This window comes from Pseudopipra pipra, chromosome 1 (assembly GCF_036250125.1).
Source record: "Pseudopipra pipra isolate bDixPip1 chromosome 1, bDixPip1.hap1, whole genome shotgun sequence".
Lineage (NCBI taxonomy): Eukaryota > Metazoa > Chordata > Aves > Passeriformes > Pipridae > Pseudopipra > Pseudopipra pipra.
The window spans coordinates 65,663,239-65,679,141 of NC_087549.1; the positions used below are offsets into that span (position 1 = coordinate 65,663,239).

The window sequence follows — 15,903 nt, forward strand, 5'->3', positions numbered from 1 at the left end:
TGCTTGGGGGGGGAAAGCAATAACAGCGCACCGGGAAGGCGGCATTCCCGTTTTCCTGGTGCGGAAGTGACGTGCTACGGGCGCGCCCCGGGAGGTGCCGCAGACGCTTCCCTGTGCCGGGGTGAGATGGCGGCGCCCGGAGCGCCGGTGACCGTCACCGTCACTTACAGTAAGAGCCCCGGGACAGGGGAGCGGCCGGGGGGCTCGGCGGCGGCGGCGGGGGCTCCGGCCGGCTGTTTCGGTGTGGAGGGCGGGGCGGGCGGGCCGCGGCTGCCCCGGCGAAGCGGGGAGCGGCCGGAGCTGGCTCGGCCCCGCTCGGCCCGCTCTCCATCCCGGCTGCTGCCATAAGGTTTCGCTCCTTGCTGGCCACCGCTTCCAAGTGTCTCTCTCCGGCTGGATCGCAGGCGTAGACCTGCTGTGAGGGGGGATAGTGGGAGCAGGGGACAGGGCGGCCTTTGCCAGGGAGCGCAGAGCTGGGGTCGGTGGGGGGCAACGGGGATGATGGAGGAGCTGGAGCATCTCTCTTACGGGGAAAAGCTGAGGGAGCTGGGCCTGTTCGGCCCCGAGGAGAGACAACTGAGAGGGGACCTTGTCAATGTGTATGAATGTGTAAAGGCGGGATGCCAACAGGATGGATCCGGGCTCTTCTCGGTGGTGCCAGGCAATAGGACAAGAGGCAATGGGCAGAAACTGATGCACAGGAAGTTCCACCTGCATACGAGGAAGAACTTCTTTACTGTGGGTGTGACTGAGGACTGGAACAGATTGCCCAGAGAGGCTGTGCAGTGGTCTTTTCTGAAGATATTCAGAAGTTATCTGGACACAATCCTGTCCCATCTGCTCTAGGATGGCCCTGCTGGAGCAGGGAGGTTGGACCAGCTTGACCCACTGTGGTCCCTTCCAGCCTGACCCATTCTGTGATTCTATTGTTCGGTAGTAATCTTCATTTAGATGCAATGTATTGCTGAAGTCAGCACTGCATGTTAAAGGCAGGTGCTACCTGATAGGTTTTCTTCTTCTTTGTTGAAAAATACTTGGATGTTCGCAGCTAGTGGGCTGCAAGACTGCAACAGAGAGTGTGGTTTCTTCAGTATGACAGATGGGTGCTGACCTGGTGGAATGGATCACTCAAAGGCCGGCTTGAGGTTTTTTCCCTCAAAAAAAGAAATATGAGGAGGGAGAAGGAGGTGGAAGGGAAGATGGTCTTATATCTGCAAAAAAATATAAAAAGTTAGTGTGAAGAGGTGAGAATAGCCCTGACTCCACAGTATGGAAATACCATGGTTAAATTTTGGTGAAGTGAGACAGTAGGAGGACTGAAGAGGATAGTAAGGTATTAAATCAGCAAGGTATTCTGCTCATTTTTGTTAGCAAAACTTGTTAATTTTTTTACTAGATTTTTTTAAATTATCGAATAATAAATTCAGCCTGTGTTCCTTTTGCACCGTGCTGGTGATATTCTTTCTATCTTTAGAGTTTATTTCTGCTTGCTCATTCATGTTTTGAAATTGTTACATTATTTTGTTAAAATGTTTTCTTTATCACCTGGTAGTTTTATTTAAGAATCTTTGGTGAAGAACTTTGTGGAATAATATGTTTGAATTGTCATTATTCATGTGCTCGTTGATGCCTTCAGAGAGCTCCATTTGGTCTGGGGGGTTTTCATTTGCAAAGATGTCAATAACTTAATGATATTGACATATTTATAATTCCAACATCTTGCTCTTTGCCATCAGTCATCTTATGTGAGAATGTTTTCATCTTTCCTGTTTTTTCTTACCTGGTAATTACTTTATTATTAATAAATAGCAAATAGAAGCCATTGTTCACCTTGGGCTTCAGCTGGCTGATTTACACCTGCTGCTGTCAGATGCTGGTTTAACACTTTGCACAAATGTTTTTAGTAAAGTTTTGCATGCATGAGTGAAAGTGGGGAAAGATGCAAATTAGGGTTGAGAAACAGAACAGCAGTAGACCCACATGCATCACTTCAGAATCTGCAACTATGGAGGGTTGACCCTGGCTGGATGCCAGGTGCCCACCAAAGCCACTCTGTCACTCCCCTCCTCAGCCGGGCAGGGGAGAGAAAATACAAGGAAGGGCTGGTGGGCTGAGATAAAGGCAGGGGGATATCACTTACCAGGTACTGTCACGGACAAAACAGACCCGACTTGGGGAAACGTAGTTTATTAACATTCAAATCAGAGTACAATAATGAGAACTAAAAGAGAAAAACTCACCTTCCTCCACCCCTCCCTTCTTCTTGGGCTTTGCTTTCGTCCCAAATTCTTTAACTCCTACCCCCTGAGCAGTGCAGGGGAAGGGAGGCTGTGGTCAGTTCATCACACTCTGTCTCTGCTTCTCCTTCTTCCTCACACTCTTCCCTTGCTCCAGCGTATCGGTCCCTCCCAGTGATTGCAGTCCTTCAGGAACAGGCTGCTCCAGTGTGGGTTCCCCACAGAGTCACAAGCCTTGCCAGCAAATCAGCTCCAGCGTGGGCTCCTCTCTTCAGAGAGCCACAGGTCCTGCCAGTAGCCAGCTCCAGTGCAGGCTTCCCAAAGCGGCCATAGGGCATTCACCTGCTCTGGTGTGTGTCTCCTCCACAGGCTGCAGGTGGATCTCTGCTCCACTGAGGACCTCTGTTGTGAATTTACAGTAATTTTTTTTTTTACAGTCTGCCCAAAGTGGTACTTATAATTTCTAATTAAACCGGTTCTCTAGTTAGACAGGCTTCATCTGTTCTTTTCCTCAGTTAATGCTTGTTTTTGTTTTTTTTCTCAACTGCTCATAGGGAGAGCCCTTATGCAAAGCAGTTGTATATCAAAACAACTGTTTGAAATATTTGAGATTGTGCTTTGTGGGATTTTTTTTTCCACAACAAATCGGGAAGTTCTGTTTATGGAAAATGCTTCAGTGAGGGGGGCATAATGTAATTTTAAGCTTAAAAATGTCTTAGAATTAACAAGTATTGTTAGAGCTTTAAAGTTTTTGAGACCAGAGTGTCACTTTTCACGTGACTGTGGGAGGCTGGAGTATTTTAATATCAATATTAATATTAATCTTCTTTATCAAAGATACATGCACTTAAAATTAGTGGCATGAGAATAGTTTTATTTCTGGTATTTGCTCAGGACTTTTCTCTTCCTGCAGAGTAAAAAATGCCTGTCTTGATTTCCCATGCAGCCAGTGATGGTTGATTCCTGTGGGTGCTTTCAGATTGACAGATCTTAAATGCATGGGAACAGAGGGTTATAGAAAGGGTCTGTTGCAAAGCAGAGATTAATAGGCATACTCCTTTTTTCCTAAGAACTTCCTCCTTACTGCATGCAAGTGATCTTAGGGAGTCTGAATAGGATGCTCCATAAGTGGATTGTGACAGATAAGCTGGGACTTCTCAAAGTGGTTAAGGCTACTTATCAGTAGTAGTGGGGAGTAGTTTTTGGACTGTGAGAATTCTGTCTAATTGGTGTGGAGGCAACACAGGGTAGACATTGATTGCTTGTTTCTCACGTATGAGGAGTGGGGAGCAAAGGAACTGATAAATTGTCTCAGATACCAAGACTCATGCTATTAAAAGTTCCTACAAGTGGGAAATGGGATACATCACTAAGGTGGGGGCTTTCATGCTTCAGCTTGTGGAATGTCTGGAGACTATCTGTATTCTTAAAAAAGAGATAGGGAGTAATATTTAGCGGGAGCATTATGCCAGTAAAATACACCCAATCGAACTCTTCAGATTATTACAGTGTAAACCAAAACTTTCAACTCAGGTCAGTCACTCCAAGAGGAAAGATTGAAAATTATGATTGTACATGAGAATCAGTGGTTTGAGAACTTTTTGCATTAATGGAAATAAATATTAGAAATGGGTTTTCTGTAATGTTTCCTAGGTATTTCTAGGTATTACTGTTACTCTGTTTTTCTGTTAGGCAACGAAAAACACAGTATTCAGGTTGCTTCTCAACAAGAAGACGGTGAACCTACACTACAAGACATGGCTGTACTTATTGAACAAGTCACTGGAGTTCCAGTTCCCTTTCAGAAACTGATATACAAAGGTAACTTATAAATCTGCAACATTTCTTATAGATGATAAGATTTCATCTTAGTCGCTTTCAAGTGTCAATGTTTTGAATGTCTTCAAAAAGACATTCTTATGCCACTAGCTGTACTTCAGCTGTTTTTTTTTCTCTCTTCGTTTTTCATTTAGGAAAGTCTCTGAAAGAACTGGAACAACCATTATCAGCACTTGGCGTTAAAAATGGTTGCAAAGTCATGTTGATTGGGAAAAGGGTAAGTGTTGCCTTTGGACCTTTTTTTTTTCCTTAAATTATTGTAATTTTTGTCAGTAAGTCAGAACACAGAAACAGGTTACAGCATTAACCTAATTTTGTGTTACCTATCCACAAAATTGAATTCAATCTCATGTTACCCTGCAAATAACTGCAGTTTGTACATTTCTGAAATTACATTATTGACTGGCTTCTGCTTTACGTTATTGACAAGACTTTGCGTAATCTATTGTCAGTGCTCATAAACCTTCTGTGCACCGATGACCTTATCTGCTCATCTTTTTTTTTCTGGTTTAAAAAAAACCTCCCCCAACTGTAGCTACTGAGTCTGCTGGGTTATTTCTGGTGAAAGGACTTGTGGCTGGCTTTGTCAGGTAGAGGACAAGGTAATAATCTTGTGATGTAAATGCTACCTCTACTTTAAAAATGCTAAGTTAATAATAAGAAAAAAAAAAAGTTTGCACTTTTCCTTTTTTCCTTCAATTTAATTTCATTTAGTGTGTTTATATACCTTACTCTTCTTCTTTGGAAGAAACTTATTCATGAGAATTTACATATTCTCAAATATGAAAAGGATAGTCACAGTGTAGTATGTAAACCAACAGAAGCCTTTATGTCTGTATCGCCACTGCTGCTGCTTTTTAGCTGCATCGTGTATCCACTTGTTCCATAGTTGTGAATGTTGTACTTTTGAATACACAGAATAGTCCAGAAGAAGAGGCTGAATTAAAGAAGTTAAAAGATTTGGAGAAGTCAGTGGAGCAAATAGCTAATAAGTTAGAGGAAGTTAATAAAGAGTTCACAAGTATCCAGAAGGTATGCCAGTTTTGTATCACTTTATATCTTTGCAAAACAATTCTGTAGGTATATGTATTAAAAAAACCCAACCAAAACAGTTTAAAGGTTTTGAATAGTCAGTAATAGGCTGTCCCTCCTAACTGTCCAAGGGTCCTGTATAATTCTTAGTGAACTTCAAATGCCATTTATGAGTTTGCAAAATAGAGACATGGCACTCTTTGGAAAAAGGTAAATTTTGTTCCATGTGGGATAAATTATATTCTTTATATCTGGAAAAACATTAAAGAATTCACTTAAAGTCCAAAGTTATCTGTTACTTGTTTATCTTTTAAGTAAACCTAGCACATCTTACATTTACCATGTCAAGGACTGATAGAATACAGATTGAGATTGAAGTCCCTACCATGCTTGAAACTACACAAATAGTAAATGATGTTTTCTGCTGTTGTGGATTGGCAGATCTTCTAAGATGAGTATTCTGTAGGGTATGGGATAATTTTGTTTTTCCTTCCTCAGGGATTTTTAGCAAAGGAGCTCCAAGCAGAAGCACTAAAACAGCTGGACAAGAGGATAAAAGGAACTGCAGAGCAGTTCATGAAGACCCTGGAACAGATCGATGCCATTGTAAGTAACTAACCACAGAAGAGGGTCAAATCCCAACAGAAATTTGCTGTTAAGAATATCTTATAATTTATTTGATATTTAAACATACTAGAAATTTTAGTTTGGCTTTGAAAATTAGTTAGTTCCTTTGCTCATTTTGTCAGTCACATGTGGATTGACTACTTTTATCTGAGATGTCTGCATATTGAGGACTGGATTATTTCTTTGGAATGTACTGGGGTTATATCCAAGTGCTTTACAGTCATTAATGGATCATAACCTTAACATTTCCAGAGTATAGTATATGTCTTCCTGTATCGTGTAGTAGCTGAGAGCTGGATGAGAATAAGGGACTTGTACAGAGGTAAATAGAAGATTGTCACAACCAGGGTGTTTCTTGTGAAAGGGGAGCAGCCACTAAGTATAATTAGTGTCCTTCAAAATTTGTAACAGACGTTTGTTACTTTGTTGTATAAGAGCCTATGACATTGATAAACCTCATTTTTTTAAGAAATATGTGAGAGTTTTCATTGTCACTGACTGAAGGTGCATACTTATTTGTTTTAATATACAAAGCTGGCTGTGGGGTTTGTCATGAAAACTGGACTTCTGTGAAATCTTGCAGATGTAGGTGGGTGGAATCTTAAAATGCAGGTGTTCAGTGTGCTGATATTACACCAGATCAGATGAACAGGCCACCAGCCAACTGAGGTAGTATTTGACTGTACTGCAGTTGTGCAATATACGGAGGCAGCAATAGGGAATGGTAATGAGGTATATCTAGGAACAATAAATGGGTTCCACTGAAGTAAAAAGTGGTAAACAGAAATGCAAAGCAGTAAAGTGTAAAGCTTCCAGAAAGGGTTTTGTCTGTATCTTAGAGCTGGTAGCCAGTTAAAAGCAAAAGTTCAGACAAATCTGTTAAATGCTATTGAACGTGTAGAGGTGCTATTGATTCAATCAACAGCATGTTAAAAAATTAAAAGGAGAAAAATATGACTGACTGAGAAGAATGGATGATGCATTGTAAAAGTGGAACACTCTAGCAAGCTCACATGTAAATGTTCTAGTTTTTTTCTTTGGCAGAATCATTCTGAAAGCTCATTAAAGTGTTTTGGCTTTCGTGTGTTATTTGGATCACTCAAAACTGAGTAACTTGATACAAAATGAGATTTGGATGGTTACAGAGGTGAGGAATCCTGCATATTGTTTCTTACTGTTAGCAGGCAAGCTCGTTAATTAGAGGCACTGAGTTTGGAACTAATACTCAGTTTTGCTAGGCTGTGTGTGTTCAACAGCTATAAATTTAAAAGAAGGGATTTGGGGAGAAGTAAGTTTGTAGTCCTACAGTATTGGAGTGTGAGAGAAAAAAATACAATGTCGTCACTGCCAGAAGTGTGAAAGAAAAGTCTTGAAGGGATGCTTTTGAGTAGGGTAGCTGTAACTTAAACATTTTAACATGTTTAAATAGCTACTGCTTCCACCATAGGAAAGGTGGAGGGATGTTAGGCACATCTTACAAATTTTTAATGCTGTGACACAGTCAGACAGTGCCATAAGCCATAGCTCTTTGGAGTTTTCTTCAGGAGGAATACAGTTGAGTCTTGTTCAACAGTTGAAGATTTGTGTGTGTGCATTACCAGAAATGCTATTTATTTCATCAGTTAAAACATTTGGTCCAGGAGTAAAAGTCAAAATACACTACTTATTACAAATGTCGGTGAGTAGAACACAGAAAATGCTTGACTTGATCATCTGGCACAGGTTTTTAAATAACTGAAAGGCTTTTTCAAGAAAATAAAGTTTTTCTGAGATCAGTAGGAAAATTGAAATTCATAGTCATGGCAGTATGTACTTGTTGAGCCTGCTCCAATTTACAGGAACTCTGTCATCAGTTTTGCTATCTGAGTGTTTACTTTGTTCCCATTATGTTTTTTTTATTAAATGGCAGATTTGTAATCTAGAAAGACAATATTACAGAGAACAGGTTGTTCTAACAATTGAAAAAAAAGCTGTCTCTTCTTAAATACCAGTCACTGATTTTGTTTACATAAGTTCATGACAAATCTGTCAAACTGCATGTATCAGGAGTGAGGACATTGATAGTGTTGCTGACTCATAATTATGCTCTGGTGGCCCATCCTCCTTTCTTGAGGATTTTTTTGGGTTATAGTTCTTCTTTAGAACTTAAATTACTGTGCTGTTCTGATGAAACTTAACTTCTCCTTGTCCCTGCTATACTTGTCATCTGGTAAATCTATACCAAATTAACATTTAAAGGATTAAAAGAAAGAAGTATTCTGAAAAACCATCATTGTGCCTGTAGCAAATATTTGCCAGACTTCTGGGAAGTTTTGCCACATACAATAAGATGAGAACTTACTACTAAACTTTTGAATTTATCTTGATCAATAAGCATTTGATAAGCTTTCCTTAGTATAATCCTTCAATCCCTTAGCATGGATCATAAACATAAAATTAAAGCTTCAGAGGACAAGTTTTCTAAAGCTCAAGGAGCATCACCACATGAAAGGGAAGATTTTCTCAAACCCTTTGATTAATCTGTCATTGCCCCAGGTGAGCCAAGACTCTTGTGCCCAACCAGTGTGTCTGCAGTGTCCTGTTATGGGGACCCTTCACTGAGCAGGGTGGATTGGAGGGCGGTTCAGCTAACCTGTTCAGGGTGACATGCAGACAGAAGGACTCCCTCCTGAGTCTCCACACCTTTAATTAGTCTGTCGGCACCCCAGGAAAGATTCAGGGACACACACCAACAGCATGAGAGACCCCCTCACGGGTCTCCACAGTTGAATATGTTACCTGCTGCTGTCCAGCCTCCCTGCAATGCCATCTCATGACTCCAGTCATGGATTCGTCCCACCAAGTTTCAGTAGTGAAAACTAAGTTGTAGCTTTCTACTCCAGACACCCTGCTGTTAGGAATCAAGAGGGAAACACCAGTGAAATACCTCAAAGGCTTTAAGAAGTATTCCTCTAGGAAGGTCATACAGCTGACAGCCCAGCTGAAGTGCCTCACAACAACGCATGTGGCACGGCCAACAAACAGGAGGATTAGAAACCATTTGTCTGAACAGTAAAAGAGAACCTTTTTTTTTGGTTTTTGATTGTTAGAAAAGTTTATAGTCTCTAAACCATGCAGAGGGGCTCACATTTTTTGCTGAAATGAAACAGTACTATAAAGAAACTTCTGTTCTTAATCCGGAGTTAGATTAGAAAACAAAAGGTGTACTAATGAGAAACTCCAAGAATTGTACGCATTTTCAACAGTGAGAGCACAATGTTTCTAAACATGTTTACATAAACATGTAAACATAATGATAATCATCTGTATGGATATTTTAACTGTTAAAAAAAATCATAAACCTGAGCACCATTCCCCAGCAACACTCCACTTTCACATAGCTTGAAAAGGACAAAACATGTAACATTTGCCAGGATGAAATACATGAATATATTGGGTGGTAGGAGTACAGAACATTATGCAATTTTAATTAAATTAAAAGCTGACAGCGTGTAACACCTCACATCTGTTGCCTTCCATGAGTACATTGCAGAGATGATCAGATATACAGCTTTAACAGACTGGCAATGTCTGCATAACTGATGATACATTCTAATGATGGCAAGTGATTGAGTTAATGTATTATGTAGTTTATTGCTGTATGCTACCTAAAGACAAGCAGTAAATTTGCTAGCTCTGTTTTTTTGCAGTCAGCATGCCTCATCCCTGATGTTTTTTATTACTTTTTCTTATAAATTCTTTCTTGTGTAATCATCCTCACTAAGCAGGCATGGCATTCAGGATGCCTGTTCAGAGGATTCTTTGATAATTTCAGTTTTTGCTAATATGTTAATTTCACCATTAAGCTTCATCAACTTGTTTGTTTATTTTACTGCAGAATCTGCCAGAGAATTTCAGTGATTGCAAACTCAAAAAGAAGGGGTTAGTGAAGAGGGTTCAGGTGAGTTTTCTTGGTTTGTTTTTGGTGGCGGTTTATTTCCTTTTTTTTTTTCCCCATTAATGCTGGGCACTTGTACACAAGAGTTTGTGAAAATGAGCTGTTTAGATTTTCTCAGTGTTTGTTCTGACATTGATATTTCTTATGACCTCCCTTTGAGAGGTATTTAATACTTTATAAAACAGCATACAACAATACGGATTTTCATTGTTCATGCTGGTTTCAGATAATGCTTGCCATTTACATTAGTGGTTGGCCTTTTTGCTGTGTGATAATGTTAAATAACTAGTAAGGAAAACAGGATTGTTCATTCCTTCTTTTTGGCATCTTGGTGGATTGGAGTAATGACTGAGGTCTGGGCACAAGGATGCAGTCAGCTGTAACTCCTGCTGACCTACTCCTGACCTTGCCAGAGATGTTCTTTGGAAAATTTAGCTTCTATTGCAATGTACCAACTTTGTATGGAGAGTAGGTCTTTAAAATAAAATCTGTACCGAAGAGCAGCTGGGGGCGAGGGGTTAAGTTGCTTTGCTTTTGTGTGATGCTTATAAATTCCTAGGCATTGTTGGCTTAGAGACCTTGAACTGAAGGTTTGTTAATAAATACTGGAATTCAGCCCCCTCCAGTCAAATTTACATAAATGAATGCTAATGCTACTTGTATTACTGGTTTTATTTGTATTGTCCTAGCTTTATTCCCAGGTTAGACTCCTAAAAATTAATTGTGTAAGTACCTGGCATTTAAATATGGAGTTGAAAGATTCTGTCTTTTACTGTAACCTTATTAAGTACTTCACATTGGTGTTTCACAAGTTTTTTAAAACAGCCATCTATTTTAGAGGAGGGCCTACGAAGAAGCACTTTGTAGTAGAAATGGTTTTAGTTAAAGCTTTAGGGACAAAGCATTTGTACTCAGTTACTGAGATAAGTTCAGACAATGCAAATTGGAATGAAGATGGTTGCTGGAGTAGCTGTGTTATATGGGGCTCTGAACGTGCTCTTGATTCCTTATGCCTAACCACGGCAGCATGGACTGATGGCTATAAATTTTGTGGCAAGCTACTAGACCTCCACTCCTGGGTGAAGTTACAGCAGAAATAAGTGGGGCTTTGAATAAGAATTGCTGTTAAAGTATAAAACATACTCCATTGAGCAGAGATCAGAATTACTGATGTGCTTTTATAGGCACAGTGTTCTACAGCTGTAGGTCACGAACCCTTTGAGGACTGCAGAAGAATCTTTAGGGGTTGCAGACCAGAGCAGTCAACAACAGTTTGTTTTTCCAGAGCACGAACAAGAAAACTGTGGCAAGTTATGCTTGTTACTCCTAAGTATTCATGAAAGCAAGGGGGAGCTATTAACTGCCTTCTATTGCTGGCAGTCATATATCTTCTAGGATGTGGAGATAAGTATAAAACACTTGCAGCCAGCAGCAGCAGTTGTTATCACCTTGATTTTTTATCCCTCAAGTCCTTAATGATGTAAGTTGATGATGGCTCAAGGGATTGGATTGGTTGAAAACAGTGCGATGGTTGAGAAACACTCACCTAGCACAACAGTTTGCTGCTCTAGAGGGAAAGAGGTTTCTTAGTGTCATTTTAATGTAAATCATGTGAAATATCTGGTTTGACTGTTAGAGTCTGGTGCAGACATAGCAAAACCAAGTGCAAGACTTGAATAGCTAGTGGAAGAATCTTCTCAGAAACTGCAGTGTACTTGCTTACCTTAGGATTGGCCTAAAATCGTTTATTGGCTTAAATGCTACTTACTGATAAAGATGAAGGTTCAGTGGTGCCCTGTAGTCCAGAGAAATAGAAGAGGTCTTGGTTTAATGAAAGCTCATTTTAGATTTGACTGAGTAGGTTTGTCATTTCCACCCCTTGGCCTCTGAAGTATGTGTTTTGGAAAGGAGCTTAAAAGTCATGTTCCAAACTGAATGAAGCACTAACTTGTCTGAACCTTTATGTTTCTCATTATTGTTTATGAAAGTACTTCTGTGGCAGGACTGGTGCTGATGGGCAACCATGCTGTTGCCTTATCAAATGTCATGTTTCTTTTGGGTTCTGGGTAAATGCAGTTGTGAATAAGCTATTATCAAAACAGCTGGAAGGTGGTTATTGAGTTGGCATCTTCAGATTCAGGATAGGAACTTTCTGTTCTTAAGAGGCACCTTCCATTGCTAAATTGCATAACCAGTGACATTTGTTTGTTTCTTATTCTTAGGTTTTTCTTGCCCAGTGTGATACCATTGAAGGAAATATTGGTCAAGAAATGGACAAGCTACAGTCAAAGAATTTGGCATTGGCAGAATGAGGCATCGCCTTACATAATTAGGAAACATAATTGCTCTATGAGCAAGAAGAAAAGTTTGCTCTTTGTTTTGGAGCACATATCCAGCTTCCGTTTTTTTTTTTCTTTTTTAAACCCAGTCTGTTAGACTGGTACCAGTCAATCATTTCTTGCTGGTTTGCCGCTTGGTTAGAAATATTATTTTGAAAAGAAAATCCTTCCTGAAGAATGGCAGAACTAATCTTTGTGATGAATTATGTATCTTATGGATGAATGTTTAGTTAACTAAGTTATGAAGTTTTTGATGATGGGCAATTTTGTCTGATGTATCTTTGAATTTATTTACAGCTCAAATCAAAGAAGGTGTATAATTGTACAAGTGCCATAAGTTGCAGTTGTAGGACTTCAGCTTGATTGAAAAAGGCAAACTGAGACAACATCTGGGAAAGCTGAACATTCTAGTAGACAGTTCAGAGCAATAAAAAACCCTACGCATTTGTATCTACTTAATGTTTGTATGCATTTATAAATATAAGAAAGCTTGACTATAAGGGAGTTGTACCTATTTTAGCCTTAAATTGTCATAATAAATGGAATGTACTGTAACATGTATGGTACTTAATTTTGAGTGGTGCTTTAAGTTGTTACCGAGCTCCTTGATACAGATGTATGTTTTTTACATAGATTTCTGAGGTACTGTGGTTTTTATAGATTATTTGTATTTTTATTATTTGTGTTCTGTCTTAAAATATGTTGGGAAATGAAATGAGATTACTCGTGCTGCTCAAATACCAAGGGTTCAGTTCAAGCAAGGTATAATTAAGGAGCTATTTTGAAAGGGTTTTTTATACTTTTTTCTGATTTTACTGAATTCACGATGCTATATTTAATGGAAAAATGCAGTGATTATTTCTAGTATGTTAAGGCAGTCAGTGAATTTTTATAACACATTGCAAAGTGACACAGCTTTATTTTAGCAATGCCATTTGTCTGATTCTCACAGTCATATGTGCTGTGCTTAACCTTCTCTGTTAGGTGAAAAATAAGATTTTTGCCAGAGATAGGAACTTTGAGTGGGTGCAGCCAACTTTGCAGTTGTTGGTCAGAGGCTGTAGCCTACGGTCAGAGCCTCTGACCATACTGTAGATGGTCGCCTGTAGCTAACACAACTGTAATAGGAGTTGTTTTTTCACTGATGCTTCTGGTTGGTAGGTCAGTCATACACATAGCTGCTGGTGAAGTAGTGACTGGTAAGGAGCCTCTTTCTGTGGGGAAAATAAAGCTCTTTCATCCCAAATGAGTCAGACTGAGAATGTTTAGAAATGGCCCTTAGGTAGTGAGCCCTTATCCATATGTTTTAATGTTAGCTGTCCTTTCAAGATAAAAATAGGAAATGTATGTAAAAAGATCTTAACTTCTAATAAGTTATAAAACTTAAACAATGCCTAAAGTGTTATTATTAAAGTATTGTCTTTGATGTTTGTAATTGGAGGAGCATTTTCTTTTTAGTGAAAAATGCCATTGGACAAGTGAAGTGATAGTCCTGCATTAGAAAGGGTCACTATTCTAAAAATGCTGGTTGACCATACCAAGATTTGTGTTGCCATGTTGTTAACCAGTTATTTCAAGCTTGTATTTTTTCCTTATGAAATTCTCTTATCAGCATCTGTGGAGGATTTCGTGGTCTAAACTCCTAGGAACCTTATCTATGTTAGGAAATGGTATCGTAGGACTGTGGAGGTTTTATCCTAGGCTACTAGTTTGGTCATGCTGCATTTTTCCCAGCACTTTAGGGTTAAGAGGAAGAAGCGTTGGTTGTAGCCATTTTTGTGAAGCCTTGCCTAGCCTGTTGCTGCTTCTGGACCAGATTCAGCTGACTCTTAAACCACCAGCAACACTTGCCTAATTCAGGGAATGCAGAATCATCTACTTTCCTGTGATGGAAAGGATCCTCACCCTCCCAGCTATAGGTCCTCTAATGCATTGAGCTTTCACAGGTGCATGTATAATAAGCAAAATAATCCTCTTGTGCCCACAAAGAGAACTGGGAGCTGTGGTCATGGCTAGAACTATGTCCATTTCTGCTGTTCCTTTGTATTTCTCTCAGGCGAGAACACTTAAGGCTGCAGGCAGACATCATCTTCCCAGCACTTCTTCCCAGAAGCTGCTGCTTCTCGAGGTGTGCTTATGTGAGTACATCCTCAGCCTGTCTCAAAGCAAGGTGAATTAATTTTAGGATGTTCTGTAGCAGATCTTTTGATGATCTGGTACTTTTAGGCAAAGAGAGTGATGGTGAACCTCTCCCACCAGCACATCTGTATTCCGCAGAGAGTGGGTGTCCTGGGCTGAACTTACCTTACAGTGATAACTCCTGGTGTCTGATTTCTAGGACAAAAGAATGTGTATGAAGACCAACTTCTGCAGTATAAATTTTTTTGTCTTCCAAATACAAAAATGAGTTGTTTTGGAAAACAGATGGTTGTACTTAGAGTTATCTAAGACATTCTAGAGTGGATTGACTTTTATACTTAGTTTTCGAAGAGGAGTCTTACACTTTTTTGTCATAATAGCCTTAAATTTCGGTAAAAGCAAGCATCTATGCTTTTGAAAAGTGCAGCAGACTACAATTGTGGGAGAAAGGGGAAGGAAGAGATTTTAAATATTCTTTAGAATTTGTAAATATAGATCTCAAGCAAGCTTAAGCTATATTCTCAATGATTCTGTAGTCCAGGTGTACTGTGATACCTGTTTTGCTACTGAATCATTTCCTCACCCCAGCCACCTGCCCTGATCATGTCAAAACAGAAGTTACTCCCTTTTGCCTTAGTTGCACTTATCCCATTGTCTTCCTCCAGTTGCTGTGTTGCTCTGGCTGTGTTTACACATCTTGGACTTGCCATCTGGGCAAAATGGTTTGTCTTTTAGGAAAATGGAAATTGAATTACACACTCCCTTGGCCCGTTTTCTTCCCCAGATCCCACGGGCTGGTGTGAGATGAACCAAACCCAACATTCAGGGAGCTGTGGAGTCTTGAGCCATGGGACGGGTTGCTCTCTGGAAACAGCATAAAATTAGTGGCATCCTCTGTGACCAAGTCCTCTAATGTCGCTGTAAACCTGGAGCAACAATTTTTGACTTCTAATGGACACTCATGGTTTGGAGTGGAACTTGGCACTAGATTTTTTTTGTTAACTTACTTTATTGTACTATCTACTATTATAAATGAAAAGGTGACAATAAAATAAGGAGAGTTCTCTGCTGTCCTTGGTCATGTTGTGGTCACTAAATTCTGTAGATGGGCTGTGTTTTAGTGGGGAAGGTGCACATGCTCTCAGTGTTGGCACTGGGAGCAGCCACCGGGTTGGGGGGGCCTTCTGAAGGGCGCAGTGATCCAGGGCCTGGAACGTTCCTGGGATTGGCAGTGAGCCAAAGCTTAAAGAAAAGCCGTGGGGGTTTGTGGTAGGTTTGTTTTGTTTTGTTTTGTTTTGGGTTTTTTTTTGTGTGTGTGTTTTTTTTGTTTGTTTGTTTGGTTTTTTTTTTTGTTTGTTTGTTTTGTTTTGTTTTGTTTTGTTTTTTCTTTTTCCTTTCACAGCTACGTTGTGCACCGAGGGTCTGGCACAGGTTGCCCAGAGAGGAGGCTGTGGAGTCTCCCTCACTGGAGATCTCAAGAACCGTCCGGACACAATCCTGCGCAATGTGCTCTAGGATGACCCTGCCTAAACAGGGAGGTTGGACCAGATGACTCACCCTTCCCACCGGACCCATTCTGTGGTTTCTGGATCTGGATGTACAGGACGTACCGTTTATTATTTTTTACTTACTGGGCGTTGGGGCGGGAGGCGAGGGGGCATGTGTTTTAGGGAATTTATTCGGAGACGCGTCCCACAGCTCCATTGCTGGGTCTGTCGAGTGCTAACGGCGCTCCAAAGGCCTAACCGACGAA

General features: G+C 40.2%; 1 protein-coding gene and 1 long non-coding RNA gene across 4 annotated transcripts; one reads left to right on the top strand and one right to left on the bottom strand.

Moving 5' to 3' along the window:
• The first annotated feature begins 59 nt into the window (after nucleotides 1-59).
• BAG1 (BAG cochaperone 1) lies at nucleotides 60-15,219 on the top strand. Of its 3 annotated transcripts, none has more exons than XM_064659883.1 (7): nucleotides 60-169; nucleotides 3,930-4,058; nucleotides 4,211-4,293; nucleotides 4,995-5,108; nucleotides 5,607-5,714; nucleotides 9,613-9,675; nucleotides 11,895-15,219. In XM_064659883.1, the coding sequence occupies exons 1-7, from the start codon at nucleotides 127-129 to the stop codon at nucleotides 11,982-11,984; spliced, it is 630 nt and encodes a 209-aa protein (XP_064515953.1). In that variant the 5' UTR covers nucleotides 60-126; the 3' UTR covers nucleotides 11,985-15,219. The 3 variants fall into 3 exon arrangements, with proteins under 3 accessions (XP_064515953.1, XP_064515971.1, XP_064515963.1); XM_064659893.1 differs by lacking the exon at nucleotides 60-169 and adding an exon at nucleotides 2,565-2,655; XM_064659901.1 differs by lacking the exon at nucleotides 4,995-5,108.
• LOC135416626 (uncharacterized) lies at nucleotides 2,172-15,868 on the bottom strand. The gene is made up of 3 exons (XR_010431628.1): nucleotides 15,782-15,868; nucleotides 8,514-8,625; nucleotides 2,172-2,639 (listed from the first exon to the last, which is right to left on the bottom strand). It is a non-coding gene; the product is annotated as an uncharacterized LOC135416626 (long non-coding RNA).
• Nucleotides 15,869-15,903: the final 35 nt, after the last annotated feature.

Coding starts and splice junctions, on each gene's coding strand:
- BAG1 (XM_064659883.1), top strand. CDS start 127: ATGGCGGCGCCCGGAGCGCCGGTGACCGTCACCGTCACTTACA. Junction 4,294..4,994: donor TCATGTTGATTGGGAAAAGG/GTAAGTGTTGCC, acceptor TTGAATACACAG/AATAGTCCAGAAGAAGAGGC. Junction 5,715..9,612: donor TGGAACAGATCGATGCCATT/GTAAGTAACTAA, acceptor ATTTTACTGCAG/AATCTGCCAGAGAATTTCAG.